Source organism: Mustela erminea, chromosome 4 (genome assembly GCF_009829155.1).
Source record: "Mustela erminea isolate mMusErm1 chromosome 4, mMusErm1.Pri, whole genome shotgun sequence".
In the NCBI taxonomy this organism is placed as follows: Eukaryota; Metazoa; Chordata; class Mammalia; order Carnivora; family Mustelidae; genus Mustela; species Mustela erminea.
Window position 1 is genome coordinate 81,736,576 of NC_045617.1, and position 20,232 is coordinate 81,756,807.

General features: G+C 38.7%; 1 protein-coding gene across 6 annotated transcripts in view; it reads right to left on the reverse strand.

The window, feature by feature from the left end:
* The window catches only part of SLC35F1 (solute carrier family 35 member F1), a 391,058-nt gene that overhangs the window by 129,218 nt on the left and 241,608 nt on the right, over positions 1-20,232 (reverse strand). For all 6 annotated transcript variants that reach the window (XM_032339696.1, XM_032339699.1, XM_032339695.1 and 3 more), the window contains one exon: positions 14,707-14,882. In XM_032339696.1, coding sequence (XP_032195587.1) covers positions 14,707-14,882 — 176 coding nt within the window. The remainder of the gene's footprint in view (positions 1-14,706; positions 14,883-20,232) is intronic.

Consider the following 20,232-nt stretch of genomic DNA (forward strand, 5'->3'; position numbering starts at 1 on the left):
TTGTAACTCAACCAAATTGAATTGATTTCAGTGGGAAGCTCTATATTAAGGGTTAAATGGAATTCTTTGAGATTAGCAGTAATGCTGTATACAGAGGACAGTATCTTCCAAAGTTATTTTTTTAAAGATTTACTTCCTTATTTTAGAGAGCAGGGGAGGGGCAGAGGAGGAGGGAGAGAGAGACTCTCCAGCAGACTCCCTGCTGAGTGTGGAGCCCAACACACGGCTATATCTCGAGACCCTGAGATTATGACCTGAGCTGCAACCAAGAGTCAGACACTCAACCGACTGAGCCATGTAGTGTCCCCAAAGTTATTTTTTATGAAACTAGTACCTAAAATATTAAGTTTTTGTTTTGTTTTACATTTGGATCAGTGTTTTCACTATGAAATCCAAAGCAACTTAGCTTGTACTTTAGAAGACACTCTGCTCCGAGAACAAAAATTAGAATATTCCATCGTTGGCCCTCTTTCCTCAAGTAGAAAGGCTAATTAGAAAGTAGGAATAACAACATTCTAGTATCCTGATTTTGAGCTTCTTGAACCTTATTAAGAGACCTTATTTTGGTTCAATGAATAAAGCTGGGAAGTATGCATTGATTTCAATGAGTATGGAAAAAAAAAATCACCAATTCCTTCCCCCAGCTATTTTTAAAAATCCTGACTCAATATAAATAAAAAATAAAGGATTTACATAATTATCCAAAACCTGATTGACTAATGCACTTGAGCTTAGAACAAATACTTTTATTTTTTTTTTTTTTTTTTTTTTTTTTTTTTTTTTTTAAAGATTTTATTTATTTATTTGTAAGAGAGAGAGTGAGAGCGAGCACAGGCAGACAGAGTGGAAGGCAGAGTCAGAGGGAGAAGCAGGCTCCCTGCGGAGCAAGGAGCCCGATGTAGAACAAATACTTTTAAAAGAGGGCATAGTGATGAAGTTGTGACGGGTGTCAGAGATAGAGCACAGATCAGGAGTGGTCACAGCAGTTCAGGTAACGCGGTAAGGGTGATAGGTGGCTTGGCTTAGGCATGCTAGAGCAAATGCAGATAGGGAAAGGACATCTGAAAGGGGCTCACCTAGTGTCTGGTACACAATGGGTTCAATAAATGATGGTAACATTTAACTGAAGACAACTTTGAATCAGTCAGTATATCCCTCAACCAAATGTAACACATATATTTTTAAAGATTTTATTTATTTATTTAATCAAATGTAACTTTAATACCAAAGATGATGGGCGTTTTCTAAGTTTGTTAGGTGTGTTTCAACTTTAACAATGAGAGCTGCATAGATACACAGGGGATACCTGGGGTTAGAGATACACTTGCTAGGCAGAGATACCTTTTTTCTGGTTTTCAGGGGAAACCATGAATAGATTAGATCAGGAATTTTGGTAGAAGATTGGTAGGATGCAATAATGGTTTCTTCAAAGGAATCATAATCACTGTTGTGTTTAGTTAGATATTTATCTGGGCTACTTTCTGAAAACAAATTGGGACCGTTGGAAATTATACATATTGTGAGACCGGTTGTCAAAGGCACCATTAATTCACTCCTCCAAAATACTACTCACTACTCCAAAATCCTCCTTCCTGCTGCTCCACAGCTGCTAAAGGTCCCAGTGAGTGGTTGGCAGTCTTTCTCCTCCTGTCAGGTACTGAGATAAAGCTAATGAGCTTTAAAATTCTTTACTGTGTTATTGCTTTTCACTTTACAACACTAAATTATTATGGTTTCTAATATTTTACAGGGGTTGCTGAAACTTGGGAAGAACTTAAGTTCAGATACCAGCAAATGCCGGAAGGGTAAATGGCTTCCTAAAGGGGTAAAGCCAAAAAAGTAAAGGACTGTTTGCTACTACACAAAGGGGTCACAAGCCAGACAAAGTGAAGGAGACCTGTGATCAATACATAGCTGCTTTATAAGAGGATAGGAGACCTTTGGGCATCTTGGAAGTCACTAACAATCACGAAATTAGCCAAGTGCCCTAGCTCACAGAAGTTTGGCAGCCAAGAAGTCACCACAGCTAAGTCTAAATAAAGGATGATATCTGCGCTGTATTCTCCTGGACCGACTCTGTGTGTGTGTGTGTGTGTGTGTGTGTGTGTGTGTGTGTGTGTGTGTTGCGGGGGTGGGATACAGGAACTGGAGGAACAACTGTTTTTATTTTAGTGTAAAGTCAGGATCCTAGAACAAAAAGTGAGTGCACAGGCCATGGGGAGGCAAAAGTATTAATTGTAACTGCTTGTAAAGAATTCTGCTGTGAACAACTGCAAAACCAAGGACTGGCAGCTGATGGAGAGAAGAGTTGTGAAAATAGATGACAAAGGAGAAGTAAAATCTTTAACAGTGAAGATGCGTGAAGAGGAGGGAACATGAGGCCTTCAAATCTGGCCTCTTGCAATTACAGGGACCCTTCACTAGTCACGCTCCTTCTTTGAAGCTTAGAAGCTTCAAAGAAGCTTAGAAGCGCGGGTGAAGGGAGATCATCTTTTCTCGGTTAGGCATCCTTCACACCTGGTCATACAGTGCCTAACAAAAGAAGGCCCTCAAAAAAGCACCTGTTGCATAAATGAATGAAATAATAGATGGATGAATCATGAAAGAAGAAATGTGTGACTGAGGAAGGTAAGAGAAATTAAATCTAGGTAAGAGATAGTTGAGCAAGATGTAATCAGTTCAGAGCCTTCTAGAAGGTTCTGTATAAGGAAACATGGGCAGAACTAAAACTATAAAACTCAGTAGGCTGGGGAGCAGTTGCATCCTTGGCTTGTGTATATAGGGCTGATTCCTTTCGTTAAGAGACACTCTGAGTATAGGAACACACTTTAGGAGTGAGGTATCCATATTACTCAACATATCTGATGCCGAAACAACAGAAACTAGGAGTAGAGATCTATTAAGTTCCCATATAGTAAATAACCTACAATTTTTAACAGTGCAGAGACTTCCACATTTATGCCACTTACATAAGATCTGCCCACACATTTCTCTGTTAAAAAGAAGTTACCAAGTTCCTTAACTTTATTTTTAGAAGTTGAGCTCTTTGTTTGCTTCTGAATGATCTAACTTAGTTTCTTTTAGTCTGACAAAAGTTTAAAATCAATAGCTTGCTTAAAGCATGCTGTAATGGCCCTGAGTTTAACACAGCACAGTTGGAAATTTCGACCTCAGCGAATGACATCCACTAAACCAAAAAGTTGAAATGTGTTTGCAGGTACAGAACCAGATGCTTTGAATTGGGTGAGACCCCAGTAGTCCATTGAGCTTGTCTGTGGCATGCTCTTCCTGCTGAAAGATGGGTGAGTGAGAGCTCCATGATCTTGACAGCATGTCCGTCCCCTCTTCTCAGCTAGAGGATGACACACTGGTGGCCATTTCACTGGCTATGTAGCCCCCAAAGCTTTGTGCTCTCTCAGAGCATTTTACGGCTCTTTTTCATCTTGGATTATTTTTATTTTTTCCTCTCCCCACCCTGATTTTATTTTTCAACTTTAAAATAGAACAAACCTTCTTGCTGTGTCAAAAAATGGGAGCACTATTCCTTTTAATGAGCTCATCCAAGGACAATTCTTGTCTGTGCAGTTGTTCATTAGTAAGACTGACCTCTGCCTATAGATTTTGTACTATGGCTTCTAGTGAAATGGCCCGAAAAGGGACATGCTGCTCACTGTTTATTCCAAATAACTAATGGAGATTTGGGATTTGGATTATAAAACAGTAACCCTACCCTCCCATTGGGAATACATCTGAAGAATTCCTGCTGTGGTAATAATAGGTCTTCTAAAGCATCTATGGCCATTGCTCAAGAACTGATTCCTTGCTGGGAATTATCTTGAACAGAAATGCCATCTCTTCTTGGCTTTGGTCAAACCACTCTTCTTTGTCCTCAACTTCTCCAGATGGCATGCCTTGGTCAGTGGGCCAAAGACGAATGAGATTTTCCCAGCTGCTTTGGATCTTCTTTGCTTTCCATATGCGTATTCATCTGGGTGAGGTTCACAGATGCACTGTGTGTGTGTTGTGGAAGAAATAAAACACTCAGGAAAAGAGGTGATCAAACTTAGTTTACAACATACAGATCTTCATTGGTGTCCTTTTGATTCCAAACCTTTTCTTGAACAAAGAGTAGTAACTTGGATTAGTAATTTGCAGGCATGGCTTAATCTAGATCTTCTCTGTTATATCTAAAGTTGTAGTGATAGTTGCATCTCAATAAAGTGAATGAGAATGTTCTTCCCATTTCCTCCCATTTTTGTGTCAGTTATGATTATAGGAGAAGGAGGAAGCTGGATAAAGAGAGAAAATGGGAGAAGAGCAAGGAAACATACACACAAACAAGAGGAAAAGAAAGGGTGGGAAACAATTTTGCTTTGAGGTGTTATGGTCAAAATCAAAGCTGTAGAGCAAAGAACTCATTCATTTCTGGGGACAAGCACTGATCTAGGGAATTGTTCTTTCAAGTTTTCCTTTGGCAATGCTCCCTTCCCCTTTATGATCTCTCATAGTTTCGGTGCACTTATGCCTGAAAGTAGAAGGGCGGCTCTGGCTCCCTCTGGACAGATTCTGAGTGCTCACTGCTCCCCTTGGCTTGGCTTTCTCAGGCAAAAGACACCCACTCCACACCCTGGGGGAGGAGGACTTGGGCCAGTGCATTTCAGAATGAGTTGTGCACCAGTGTAAAAATTCCATCAGTGAGTTCCCTCACTCACATTGGCCACCACAGTGGGTAAGGAAACACCTAAAATGTCTCTTCCTTGTATTCTTCTATGCAGCATACCAGCAACAAGTTAAGGAGAACACAACTGTTGGAAAATGGGTAGGGAATTTCATGGTCCTCATGTTCAAATTTATTCAAATTAAGGGTTATTTGTGTAAAATCCAACTTGCTAGGGAGGAGAATCAATATTTATTGAGTTCAATCTAATGCCAATGATGGCAGACCGTATGCACTCAGCGGTCCATATGCCTGACCCTGTGCTACAAGTTTTCCATACATCACTTCATTTAGTCCACAGGAAACCCGTAAGGCAGTTACTTTTACTACCCTGACATATGAAATGAAGGAAAACAACACAAAGAAGTTATGGAAACTTACCAGGATGACTTAAGTTTGGATTAACTGAGAAACAGAAAAAGTCTAGATCCTAATTGTTTAAAATTACACTTTAATTTAGTGGACTTAAGTAGTAATTACTAAATATGGTTCTTAAAGATAGATATTTTCTTAGACATGGCTAATTAGATAGTTAAAGTAAAAGAAAGTAATATTCATGCTACTTCATAGAAAGAAGTGTCAAAAAGTAAAACAAAAAACGGTCAAAATATAAATTCTGATCACATTCCTTTTTATTTCCAAGTCACTTCCTTTATGTTTTTCCTCATATAGGTCACTGAAGGGGCCCAGTCACTCCAACTTGTAGTCAGAACCTACCATTTGCAAATACCACATTTAAATTTGGTGAGTTAAATGATCTATTTTCTGTCCTCAAAAATCTCAGAAATGGAAACCAATGAAACCAGATACTAAAAAAAATGCACAGATAGGGAATTCTGATCTAAAGTAACCACAATGCGGCTCTAAACCTGTGAAGGGGAAAAAAAAAATGTTTGCTTCATTTTTTTCCCTTGCAAATCTCATGTAGCAGACAGCAAGAGTGTCTGCAAGATGGCTAACTGCTGAGCCTTTGATTTAATGAAAACTTAGGGAAAGCAATTCAACTCACTGCAGGGACTGCTTTGTTCTTCCATTATGATTCTTTTTTAATGAGAAAGATGATTGTAAGGATAAACTCTATTCCTCTGAATTTTTACACTAATTACATACAAAGCACTATTTTGGCAGAAGGGGACTTATCTCCTTCAGGCAATACAGTTATCATCTTGTAACTACCCTTCAATCTCCCACATGAACACTGGAGCTTCGTGCCAGGAATGAGTGTTGCTCTGTGCCAGCTCTCAGCATGGATAGGTGAATGCTTAAAGATTTCCAGAATCAACAGTCAACATGGACTCCAGACAAGACAGAGAGACAATCCCTCCTTCCAAGCTTATATGCTATTTGGAATGAAAGAATCAGAGGGGCATCCCTTAAATGAGTATTTGGCATGGGAAATGAGGGAGAGTGTGATGTATAGTGTGTGTGTGCCTGTGTGAATGTTTATATGAGGATTAATTAAGAGAAGATAGTGTTGCATATTCATGTCATTTTCCTTTAATCTAAAAGTCATTTAGGTGATATTGAAAGTTCTGTGTAAGGTATCACTCTACTTGAGATTCATCCACTTTTAACACAAAGAAGACATGCTCTGTTGAATCCTCTTAACTTTGATTAACACTGGAAGACTTGATTTGGCAGAATCGCCCTGTTAAGTAACGCATATGTACGGAGTGTGTGTGTGTTTGCATTGTTTAATGGATTATAAGCTCGATAAGTTAAGAGTTCAAGGTCCTCGGAGTAGGTATTTTTTTGAAGCTATACTCATTCTTATAGTCTAAGAGCATGTCATGTGAAGTGGGAAGATTTAATGGAGACCTAATATCCATAAGTGACTGATGGAATAGCAACTATAGTTTCCCTGTTGGAAAACTTGGGCCCAATGAGACATTATTTTATCATGCTAACCATGAAGGGCTAGCAGACGGTCAATTTTTTTTTCATTCTCCCCCCCCCTTTGATCAGGTGTATTAAAGTATAATTTACATGTGATAAAATCCATCTCTTCTAGTGCAGAGCTTGAAGCATTTTCACAAATGTATATATATATATATATATATACATATATATTCCTGTAACCTCTACAATAATCAAGCTCTATAGAACATTTCCAATACCCCGAAAGTTCCCTTGTGCCCCTTTGCAGTCAATTTCTCCCATTCCCAGTCTCTGGCAACCATATACTATTTCCTCACCTCACAGTTTAGACTTTTCCAGAACATCACATTATTACCCAGTATAGAATTACACAGTATAGAAATTTTCATGTCCAACCTCTTGAACTTAGCATAATGCTTTTGGGATTAATCCATACCGTTGCATGTATCTTACTCCTTTTTATGGCTGAGTGGTACTCCATTATATGAATTCACCACAACTTGTTTATCCTTTCACAAGTTGGTGAGCTTTTGGGTTGTTTGCTGTTTTTGGCAATTATGAACAAAGCTGCAATGGACATTTGTATATAGTTCTTTGTGTGGACATCATGTTCTCATTTCTCTTAGAAAAGTGTGATTGATGGGTCATATGATAAGTGTATGTTTATCTTTATAAGAAATTGCCAAGATATTTTTCAAAGTGGTGGTATCATGTTGCATTCCCAGCAGAATGGTCTCATAGAATAGTCTACGACAGTTTCAGTTGTTCCATATGCTGGCAGACAGTTTTGCTAGAACTGGACTCCAGTTTTCTCTTATGATTTTCTTTGATCATTTCCCAGTATGGTTTGTGTATATTCCCCTCTTCCTCACCACTCCCCTCCATCTTTTCTTCTCCCTTCCCCAACAACCAAGCGTAATTCCCATGGAGTGTCTACCAAGGATTCATCTGAATACCTCAATTCCCAAAGAACAGCCTTTACTATGGGGGCTAGAACTCTCCAATGATACTTAAGTAAAAATAAAGGCAACCTGACAAGAAATAGGAATGGAGGTTTGCCAGGTGATTTCCCATATGGGAGAATTTTCAAGAGGCTCTGATGAATTTTACCTCAGCAGACTTAGGTAAGTGACAATAATATTTCCCTCACAAGTCTCAAGGTTGTTATAATTCAGAACTTACACTTGCCAAGTGCTTTCTTATAATGACAACCCATTAACAGTCCTCCTCAGTGACTTAGTCAAGGTTTTCCAGAAAACTGGAAACTGAGCTATGTGTGAGCATAACTCAGGCTTTTGATTTGAGAAAACCCTGAATCCTGCTTTAATGCTTTTCACTGCTCTGGCCTGTGTTTTTGACTCCCTATGGCATATCCAACAAAGGCAGCGGGTAAAGATTCACAGAGGATTTAAAAAAGGATGGATTTATTAAATTTTACTTAAGAGAAAAAAAATCAGATCAACTCAATTAAGAAAATAGAAAAAGACTATTTTAAATCACAATGATCAGTGCACTCTTTAAAAGTACATATCCAGATGATATAATAACTAGGATTTAAAAAAAGGATTGAATCTCATAAGAGGGTTATCTCAGTGGAATCTAAATACAGTATATGATTTACAGAACTAGGGAGAAAAGATGCTCAGGTGACTCTAGGATCTGACAGATATCTAAGTTTCTAAGATGTCATTGTAACACTCTGAGAGGTCTATGTTATTTTGCATGAAGCCCTACATTTCTTCTAATTACATAGATTTTTTTAGTCTTGAAACATTGGTAATTATGATTTTAGCCTATGTAACTCTATGTAAGAAGTGCAGTGTTTCTTCAGAGAGCAAATATGAACTGTCTGCTGTGGGAAGAGGTAGCAATTGCTTACTAATTAATATTTTCCCAGCTACCACCAAAAGGAGAAATGCTTCTGGGGCACAAATTCCAAGAAGAGCATTCGCTGAAAATGCTGAGGGCGATGGGTCTGGGCCATTGGGCCATGACTCGCATCTAGCTTTTGTGTGTAGACAAAGCTGTCATTTTTATGTACTTCTCTCAGCTGTCCTGCCCTACTTGAAAGCCCTGAGTAGGAAAAAGGAGATAGTGGGTAGGGGAGGCAGGGAGAAAGAGAGTGCTTAAAATAACTGAATGGAGTTCATTTTTTCTGCCCCCTCCCCTTAGAACTGAAATTTGAACTAGAATTTCTGTCTTCTTTCAAAGTGAGGGTATTTTTCATGAAGAGTATATCATGCATTTACTTTTCAGTATCCTCTCTTTAGAAAAAATCAAAGGGATTCCACGTGGTGATGTGTTTATGAGCGCTCTGTTAGTACTCTTAGAGACCTGTTTCATTTCACACTAACACAAAGAAATGTATAAATGATTCAATAGATTCTTTAATGTCCATGTTTCAAGAATTTGCTGAAAAGCAAAATACATGCACTATCCATTAAATTGCTTTTAGCTGGAAGTGTGATCTTTTATTCAAAATTGGAGAGTTTTTTCAATGAAAAAGCAAAACATATAGAATGAGTCACCAGGAATATATCTAATGATGATCAGTGGTGACAGCATTATATTTTCTTTCCAGTGTCTGTCTACGAAATGAAGCAAACACTTCCCTATTTGTGCTTTTATTATTGATACCCTTTTTTTTTTTTAAGATTTTATTTATTTATTTGACAGAGATCACAAGTAGCAGGCAGAGAGAGAGAGAGAGGAGAAAGCAGGCTCCCCACTGAGCAGAGAGCCCGATGCGGGGCTTGATCCCAGGACCCTGGGATCATGACCTGAGCTGAAGGCAGAGGCTTAACCCACTGAGCCACCCAGGCACCCCCCCCTTTTTTTTTTTAATCATCATGCCTGGAGGAGGAAAATAAAAATTGAAAGTGTTTTTTTCCCCCCTAACATCCTGCCTTTGCCCCACAATCCTCTCTTTCCCCATCACAGAGTAAAGAGAGAATGGAAAAATAAAGAGGAATTAAGGAGGCAAGAAGTGAGAAAAACTGCAGATGAAGAAAAGAAGAAGAAAATTATTGACTATTTAAAAACTATGGTTTATCTACACTCAGAAGTTAAAAATTGTCAGAAGAGGAACCATGGTTATCTATTCAAGAAATGCTAAAAGTAGTTCTGGGAAGCATCAGGATTCTTATAATAATTGATAAGAGAAGTTTATGGGCCAAAGGTGGGATGACATATTTTTTCTTGATATCCTATCTTCACCTTTGTTTTTAAAAGCCTGTCACATTTCTTCCCTCTACAACATAAATGCAAGAACTGGTTGGGCTTTAGTTAGACCCCAGTCTGTTCTTTCCTCTTGTTGATAGTCTTTGCTTTCTGTGTTCTCTGCTTCCTGGTTTCAGCTAGCATTATATTGAATTTTAAGGGGAAAAAGAAAAAAGTAGATATGAGGAAAAGTCTTCTTTTGAGAATTTCCTAGGCAAATCCATAAAAATTTTGTAAGCTTCCCTATACTTTTGTAATTACAGTTTTGTGAGATAACAGAAGATATACATATTGGTCTCTGTCCCCATTTTCTGGCACAGAGCTCCTAAAACTCTTGTAATTTCCTAAGTAATAAGAGTACTCAGGAGCATTTTTTGTTCTAATGTTTGGTCTTTGACCCCGGTTCCTGACACAGTGTTCCTAAATCCCTTGGAATTTCCAAGGTGATGGTACTGTCTTCTGTTTGAATGAAGTGACTCCTGGTGGGCTCCAGGATAGAGAGTGGTTACCACAGAGTCCAAGCCATGATTAGAAGTGTGGAATTCAGCCCCAGCTGTCCATTCCCCCAAAAGGGGCAAAGGGCTGGACATGGTGTTAATAATTAATTATGCCTACGTCATGAGGCCTCCATGAAATTCCCCAAAGTAGAGGCTCCAGAGAGCTTCAGGGTTGATGAACACATGGAAGTGCAGAGAGAGTGGCATGTCCAGAGAGGCACAGAAGCTCCATGCCCCTTCCCACATACTTTGCCCTGCTCACCTCTTTCCTCTGGATGTTCACCTATATCATTTATCATACCCTTTCATAATAAACTGATGAACAGTAAGTAGACTCTTCCTGAGTCTTGGGAACCACTCTAGCAAGTTCATCAAACTCAAGAAGGAAGCTGACGGAATGTCGGGTTTGGAGTCCATCAGTCAGAAGCACAGCTTCCAACCCAGACTTGCGACTGGCCTCTGAAGTGAGGGGGCAGTTATGTGAGATTCAGTTCTTAACCTGCATAATCTTATGCTAGGTATCTCCAGGTAGACAGGGTCAGAACTGAGACCAACCATAGGACACCCAGCTGGTGTCACAGAATTGCTTGGTAGGAAAAACACCACATATCTGGTGACAATAGCATGAGTAAGGGAAAGAAAGAAGAGAGCTGAGCTTTCCTTTAGAATTCCTGAAGCCCTACTAGGTACAGACAGCATGAGTCTGGATTTCAGGCCTTACTTACTTCAAAAAGTACATTTTAACTGCCTAAACAACTTCTCAAAAGTGGATACTATCAACCTACTGAAGTTGTAGTTAAATTCTCAAACTTGCTACAGTGTCAACAGAACTACTTGTTTGAAACACACTTTTTCTGTAAAGTTGTATTATTGAAGCTCTTTGTTATGAACAGCAAAATCATTTTGAATTTTAGAACTATCTGGAATAGGGGCGCCTGGGTGGCTCAGTCAGTTAAGTGACGGCCTTTGGCTCACGTCATGATCACAGGGTCCTGGGATTGAGGCCCACGTGGGGCTCCTCTCACAGCAGGGTGTCTGCTTCACCCTCTGCTCCTCCCTTGCTCATGCCCTCTCATCACTCTCAAATAAATAAATATAATCTTAAAAAAAAAAAAAAAAAAGCATGTCAGAAACTATCTGGGATAAAAACCTGTCACCAGTCAAGGAAAGGGTTGAATTACAGGCCAACAAGGTAGGTATTTTTTAAAGGAGAATGGAAGTCAGATTTTTTTGTAGGAACCAATTAATAATAAGGGACAAGTTCAGAACTCCCTCTTGAACTAGAGTTATATTGGAATTTCTACTGGAACCTGTTGCTTCAGGTCTTTGGTCACTGGTTCCGAGCAAATCTAATAAAGAGGACTCAGTTTAATTTTAAGTCAAATCTCCACAAGGCATTTGCCCTTGTATCACCCTGGGCACTCTTGAAAGCCTTCTTGCATTTATCACATTGTATTCACATGGGATAATCATAACTTTTTAGAAGTTGTATGGTTACAATGATAAAAAATATTTGTTTAAAAATATCCTGAGACTAACTTCTAGCAGTTATGTGGCCTAAGGTGACATCAAATTAAATGATGGCTTGGCAGGGAAACGGTGTCTGTGCTGGGATAATGGGAAAGACAGTGATTTTGTTCAGTCCTGATCTCCAGGCCTCTGGGAAGAGTGGTCAGGAAGTACCAGCAAAGAAGGAACTGCGGCTGTGAGAGCACGTCCCCTGCAAACACCAGACTTTTCATCCTTTCATCCTCTCTGCTCTGGTTTTCCTTCCCTCTCATATCGTGGGGTGCACAGGGAAAGAAATTATGTCTCTAGAACATAGTATTGAATCAGCCTATAAAAAATTAACGTAATTAGTATGTTGATTTCCTGATTTTAGTTTAATGCTAGCTTTTTAAAAATTCTAAAGATGAGGGGCGCCTGGGTGGCTCAGTGGGTTAAAGCCTCTGCCTTCAGCTCAGGTCATAATCCCAGGGTCCTGGGATGGAGCCCCGCATCGGGCTCTCTGCTCAGCAGCGAGCCCACTTCCTCCTCTCTCTGCCTGCCTCTCTGCCTACTTGTGGTCTCTGCCTGTCATCAAATAAATAAAAGCTTAAAAATAAAAAAAATTCTAAAGATGAAGATTAAAACAAACCTTCTAAGTAAACACCCACATAAAGACATGTCAGTGAATTGATGGTAATCTGAGGCAATGGCAGAAATCTCCAGATAGGTCATTTTAGAAACTGATTCTATCAACTGGATGGGATAAACAGAATTTCCTCAGGTGCCCTTCAGTCTTTTTTTCAAAGAGGCTCCAAATTCCTTGTCCTAGTTTTTGGCCTCTTGCCAAGGGTGCTTCTCCCTGGTCCACTCTCCCCACCCAATCCAGAATCACATTGTCTTGATTTCATTGCTGTGCCTCACTAGACCTTACCCCACGGCTGGTTTCTTATTCAGGATTTAAAAATTCAAGGAAAATCCCTTCTTTCTGTTCAAAAGTATCTTCTTTTCCTCCTCCTGCCTCCCCTAGATCCCATATGGAGTTACAGGGACTCCTAGGAGGCCTGTGACCTTGGCCTGGGGTGAGCCTTCCAGCAACTAGTTCTACAGCCTAGAGCAGGTTCCTGACACAGGTGAAACACTGATTTCCTAACTTATAAAATTTTGGATGATAATACTATTTCCTTTGACTGAAGGAATAATAGAGATAACTTACATACATAGTGTCTAGCACATTATAGAGTTTTGACAAAAGGTATCATTATAATCTTTTGCTATATGTAGTTTTCTAAGCTTTTCTGACTGTAAAATTTTGTTTCTTAGAGTGACAGTTTTATATTTTTCCTCATGAAGTTTTTTTTTAAATCTCTGGACTCCTGGAAAGTAAGATGAACAAGAACCTCCAAGACTAGTTACAATTCACCATCTCTTACCTAGACGATTTCATTCTAAAAATCTTGAGAAGATAAATTCACCATATTCCTGTGAATTTCGTGGGTTTTCTTTTTTGCATTAGTAGTGTGCAAACCGTTAGCTTCCAGATCACACTGAGGAAATATAGCTGAGACTCAACATCTAGAACTTTCGTAGCCTGAGTTTTAGTTGAAATTTTATTCTTAAATTTATTATGTCTATTGTAGTTTTAAAACAAAGCACCAATAATACAGTTTTTTTTGAGAAGTAAATGAAATTAGCTTTTCCAATACTTAAAAAAATTCCAAAGTTAAACTGGAATTCAGTCCCAGCTGAATAAAATCTAGTATTGGCCACATTGTTATGATTAAGCAATATTATTCTGGATGGCCATTTATATAAAGCATAAAAATGAAATATTTGATATGGTTCTTATAAAAGTTTCAAAAAGTATGATTATTAGGCTTGATGAATAAAGCTATTCACATTTCCTTATTTATTATAAGGTATATAATTGTCTTTGAACCTATTAATGATTATTTCTCAATGCATATTTCACAGTGAACAGCTTCTAGGGGGTGAATTGTTGGCCAGAGGAAAGAGGATTTACACCAGATTCAGTGTTACAGTCATAAGGTTCTGAATTACATTCTCTAGAGATACCCCCCCCCCAAAAATATTTCAACTTCAGGCCAATTAAAAAGTTGTGTGGTTATGTGTGTGTGTGTGTGTGTGTGTGTGTGTTTAAAGATTTTATTTATTTATTTGATAGACAGAGATCACAAGTAGGCAGAGAGGCAGGCAGAGAGAGAGGGGGAAGCAGGCTCCCTGCTGACCAGATGCAGGGCTCAATCCCAGGATCCCGGGATCATGACCTGAGCCAAAAGCAGAGGCTTTAATCCACAGAGCCACCCTGGTTTTTCTTGCTTTGATTGTTGGAGGACTTGTTTTTATTGTTTTAGCTATTTTAAATTTAGACAGAATATCTCCTCTGCCCATTTGTGGTAGTTTCTTTCCTTTCTTTCCCCCTTTATTATTAATAGAGTTGTTCGTGTTTACTATTTTTATGTTTCTTGCGACAGCTTCCCAAGGAACATACATTTATCTGTTTTTCCCTTGGATTTCTCGGGACAGGCGTGAGTGAGGACCGCTGCATCAGGCCATTCCAGCTTCCAGGGAAGCACTCTATTTAGATTCACGGAAGGGTATGAGGAACGTTAACAGAAATTCAGATAGTGAGCAATTGTACATTTTGCCTATACATGCATTTCCCACTTCCCGCTGAATTCACACAATTTCTGCTTCTTTGTGATTTATTCATTCATTCTGTTTGCTTTATTACTATAAAATAGAAAAGTGAGATTTGAGGTTCTGAATTGGCTTATGATGCTGTAAGTGAAAAAAGTTAATTTAGTCACGGCTCATCATTCTTCTAGATGTTTGTAAAAAAAGAAATTGAGCTATATTCCAAGCTACATATGGGTTTTTCATGCTTACCTTGTCTGACAGCTAGTGTGGTGGTATAGACCAAGAAGAGAAGGATGTAATTGAGGAAACTCTGGAAGACTGGTGTATTGGCATGGAAATCTTCTGACAGGTACTTGCTGGTCAAGCCAATTCCACAAATAAGAAGGGATAACACCTGGCCCAGAGCCACAGAGATTAACATCTCCCTGAAAAGTAAAGAGAAACAGCAAACATCAGCAGGAAGTCCATTAAAACAGTAACAGTTAAAATTTACTAACCATTTGTGCCATTCACTAGGCTAAGTGTAATAAATAGTATTTATTATTGCCCATCACAATGATCCTACAAAAGATGTACAATTTTTAGTGAGGTTTTACAGAGGGGGGAAAAAAAAAACCAACCAAGTTTAGAGGGGTTGAGGAAGTTGCTCACTGTCACATAACTAGGAAATGGCAAAGCTGGGATTTGAGACCGAATCTCTCCAAGTGATCCTGGCTTCTAGCCAAGGCATTCTGGAGCCTGTGGGGGGAAATTACCATCATCCCTGATGCCCACCATTGCATTCACTAAATGTTCAGAAACCCGAGAGAGCATTTGCACCCTGACAAAGAGGCATCTCATTGTAACCTTATCTTCAGGTTCTCATATCAATAAAGAGAGACTCTTGTTTATAGACTGAAATTTTGGATCCAGGAACCCCTGAAAATCCAAAAGGACCATCTCCATCCCATTCCCAGATTTTGGATCTTCTTTTGCTCTAGTAAGCACTAATAAGCACTAGTCTCTTTTTTCCTTTACACAAGTTACAAATGATTGCATATTAAACCTATTATTCATGAAGGAAACTTAGTTACTGAGGTGGTACAATAAAACATTTCACAACGTGTAAATATTTTCTGTGGCTTTTTCATAGGCATGTAGACCACTGTAGTAGGGACTAAAAGCAAGAGTCAAGGGGTTCACTTTGCATAGAAATAAAATGCCCATATGGATTTTACCATCATATAAATCTGCACAATCTGACTCAGGAAAAGCTCCTAGAAATACAAAGCAGGCTTCTGCCTTCCCCCAAAGTCCCATCTGACTTTCCTGGTTTATTTATAGAAACAGTAATGTAAAATAAGCAAGGAGTAGTATTTTTAAATAAAAAAGCACTGGTCAGAAAATCTGCAATGTTACATATTTCCTCCCCCACAGCAGATGTGAATCCATCTTTCTGAAAGGGGCAAAGAGTTCTGGGTAGATACCTCAGTGGTATCTTGCCAAAGAAAGAAAGAAAGAAAAAATGGAAGGGAAGAAGGAAGGAAAGAAGGAAGGAAGGAAGGAAGGAAGGAAAGGAAAGGAAAGGAAAGGAAAGGAAAGGAAAGGAAGAAAGAAAGAAAGAAAGAAAGAAAGAAAGAAAGAAAGAAAGAAATTAATTTAAAGACACCCATCAAATTTTCATCATTCCATTCGTTTCCATGAGGAGGAAAATATTGGCAAGGCATGAGAGCCCATAGAAGGTTTTACTTCCTGAGGTTAACCTGGAGCATGCTGGTAGAGGCTTCCCACTGGTTGTCCTGTTCCCAAACACTGGCCCTGACCTCCCCCACTCCGCAATTCAATCTTTTTTAAGGAATCAAAGACATACTTTTAAACATGTCTAAAATGTCAGTCTGTTGCTTAAAATCCTATAATGGTACCTTTCAAAGTGCAGTGATCTGTAAGGCCTGTGATACATCCTCTACAAAGATGGCTGCCAACATTTCCTCCTATCCCTCCGCATTCATGCTGGTCCTCTCAAAGGGAGGTGGGATCTATTTCTTCTTTTCTAACGCCCTTATCTTGTGACTTACTTTGACCAAGAGAATGTAGGGGAAAGGATGTCATGTGACTTCTGGGCTAATCCATAAGAAGCTCTGCTGCTTCCAGTTTTTGCTCTCTTCAGATACAATTTCCATGTAAAGAACCTAGGCTATTAGAGCTTGAGAGACCAGGTGAAGAGAAAAAGAGAGAGCCAGCCAATGCCACCCCAGCTGAAGCACGAACCCTCTGAGGGAGGATCCTGGATCCTCCTGCCCCAGTGCAGCAAGCAGTACCAGCCTGTGCCACATGGAGCGGAGATGAGCCATCGTCAGAGATAACTGCCCAATTGGAGAATTGCTAGAAACAATCAATGGCTGTTGTTTTAGGGCATGAAATTCACAGTAGTTAGTTATGGAGCAACAGGTAACTGAAATCAAGGCCCCAAATGCCCCCCTCCACTCTTACTACCTCTGGGGCTTTACCTCCTGCTTTCCCCATGAAGCCAGAGCTCCAGTCCTACAGAGCTACCTACATATCAACAGTGAGTTGTGGTCTTCTTCGCTGGCATTATTGTGTTATCACTGTTTCCAGAATATTCATCTTGCCTTTATCAGTCTGACTCCTGTTCATCTTTTAGGTTAGGCTTATATGTTACCCCCTTTAAGAAGTATTACCTGTCCTCCCTTCACTGGAATATTTCTCCTTTACTTCTACATCACTGCATTTTTTAAAAAAATCTTATTTATTTATAAATTTATTTTTTTATTTTTTAATTTTATTTATTTTTAAAATTTTATTTATTTGATTTATTTATTTATTTATTTATTTTTATTTATTTATATTATAATTTTATTATCACAAGTAGGCAGAGAAACAGGCAGAGAGAGAGGAGGAAGCAGGCTCCCTGCTGAGCAGAGAGCCCGATGCGGGGCTCGATCCCAGGACCCTGGGATCATGATATATCACTGTATTATAATTACTGATTTTACCCCTTTTTTCCCTCTGCCAGACTGTGAAGTCTGTATGATGTTCTTCACCATATCTGTAGCTGGGCAATACCATTCAGAAGAAGTAGAAAATGAAGGGATTCAAAGACAGTGCAGAGATAGGCCTTAGGCAACCCTGAACAGTTTTACTGAACTGAAAGGTGATAAAAAAAAAAAGAAAGGCAAAGGTAAAGAGAAGCACCAGAAATATTCCAGAATTATTTCAAAGGTTTTTAAGCCAGCCTAACACCAGTATGATATCCACTAACAAAAATCATGATAAGGAGTTGGTTTTAGTGCAAAGATAACAAATATTTTTGGAATATTGAATTTGAGCCACCAGATGAACGTCCAGATGATCCAGCAATATTAGAAACAAGAGATATCAGTTGGATAGGGAGGTCAGCCAGGAGACAAATATGCAGAAGTTACACACCTGAGAATGTCTAAAGTACTAGAAATGGATGATATCACCAAGGAAGGGAGAATGAAAGAGAGAGTAAGAGGGGCTAGGTAAAATCCTTGAGGAATCTGCAGACTGGGGTTAGGGGAGAAAGAAGAGGCACATCATTGGAGTCAGAAGTAGTTAGAAGGCCAAGGGGAAAACCAGGACAGTTCTTGCTATCAGAGAAACCAAGGAAGCAGAGACTTTCATGGAGGAGGTAGTTGTAGTATTGAAAGTTGCTTAGACGGTAGAGAGAATGAGGACTGATGGAAGTTAATTTGTAGTCACTCCTAGCCTTTGAAGGACCAGTTTTGGCAGAGTGGAGAGTACCAGGGCAATACTGGTATCATGGAAACCAAGGGAACAGAGAATTTACAGAGGGAATAGTTAGTTGTGACTAAGTAGACAGGAAGTGGTAAGATATAAAAGTGTTGACTTTGAAGAATTTTGAAGAATTCAAAGAATTCTTTGAAGGAGTTTGAGCTAGTCACCACAAAACACAATAATTATGATGATAGTTAAAATAATAATGTATAAAATGATTTAAAAATTTAATTTAGCATGGATTCATGATTATCTTTTCACTGGGTCACTCTTGATTACCTGCATAATAACTTACATCCTTAAGTGGAAGAGAAATGAGCAGAGTTACAACTAATTGGCTGCTCCCAGTGCTGAGTGCATCCACTGGAGAACACTGGGTATGGAGTAGGTCTCCTTGGGAAAAGAAGGTTAAAAACTGCCATGATGTGGTAATTCCTACAGCTGCTTGAATTACAACCCTGGCATTCAAAACCTTGGCAATATCCTGTGCCTTTCCTGAACAAAATCAAGCTACCAAAAATGACTGGTTACTTATGTAATAGAAAAAAAATTTTAGTTCTTCTGACATATATGTACTGCTATACTATAAAACAGCCATCTACATGTCAGGCACTATATATGCAAAGATGAGTAAGACACAGTCCTTGTCATTGAGGAGATACTAACCAAGATTTTAGGGCTGAGTTCCCAAATAACTTATTACACAGTGAAGCCAGTTAATGAGAAATAACAATAATAATTCATATTTAGTAAATTCTCACCCAAGTCCTGGGCTTAGCTTTATCTATACTTTCTTCTTTAATCCTCATAATAACTGAATGAGGCAGGTAGTACTTTTGTATTTATTTCTCATAGAAATGTGCTGACAATGGGCACATTCTGAAAGCTTATGGTAGAATGAATCCACTTAATCCAGGTATTAATTTACTCCTTTAGAGTTTTTAAAATACAGTATTGGTTATGTCAGCATTAGAATTAATGACCTTTTAAAATCAAAGGGACTAAAGCAGTAGTCTCTTAATATAGAATGCTAACTGGAAGATCAAAATATTTAGAAACCTGTTTTATAAATATTTTATATTTATCTATCTACTGCATATATCATTCTACATTCACAGTATACATTTTTACTAATTTGTACTATATAAATGCATAAATAAATATGTAGACTTTTAAAAAAGATTTTATTTATTTATTTGACAGAGATCACAAGTAGTCAGAGAGATAGGCAGAGAGAGGGGTGGGGAAGCAGGCTCCCTGCCAAGAAGAGAGCCCCATGCAGGGCTCGATCCAGGGACCCTGAGATCATGACCTGAGCTGAAGGCAGAGGCTTTAACCCACTGAGCCACCCAGGAGTTCCTAGATATTTAGATATTTTATGGACACACACATATATACTATAAATCAAATTAATAAAATTATCTCAAAAAGCATTTTTTATGATCTAATAAATGTCAGTTATTATACTAGACACAGAATAATACGGTGAATAAACATCTTAAGGAACTCAGTTTCAAGTAGGAATGGGGCTGGCTACATAACTGCATATCCTAGTGAAAATGTGGGGTCCTTTGTTCAAAAAGCAGGCACAAATGTAATTATAGGTACACACAGAGTTCTCTCCTTCTCAACTTGTTTTTTTTCTTGTCACTTTTTCACCCCTTTCACCCATTTCTCCCAATCTCCCATCCTCACAGCTCTGACAATGACCAATCTGTTCTATTTATCTATGTGCTTTTTTTAATAAGAAAAAAAATTCCACATATAAGAGAGATTATGCAGTATTTGTCTAACTTAATCCACTTAGCATAATGCCCTTAAGATCCATCTCTGTGTCACAAACCACCATATTCACACCATAATTTCTGTATCCACTCACCAATTGAGGGACTATGGTTGTTTCTGTATCTTGGCCATTGCAAGTAACATTGCAAAGAACATGAACGTGTCCAACAAACATGAACATTCTTTTCTAGTTATCTAGTTTTTCTTTTCTTCAGATAAATACCCAAAAGG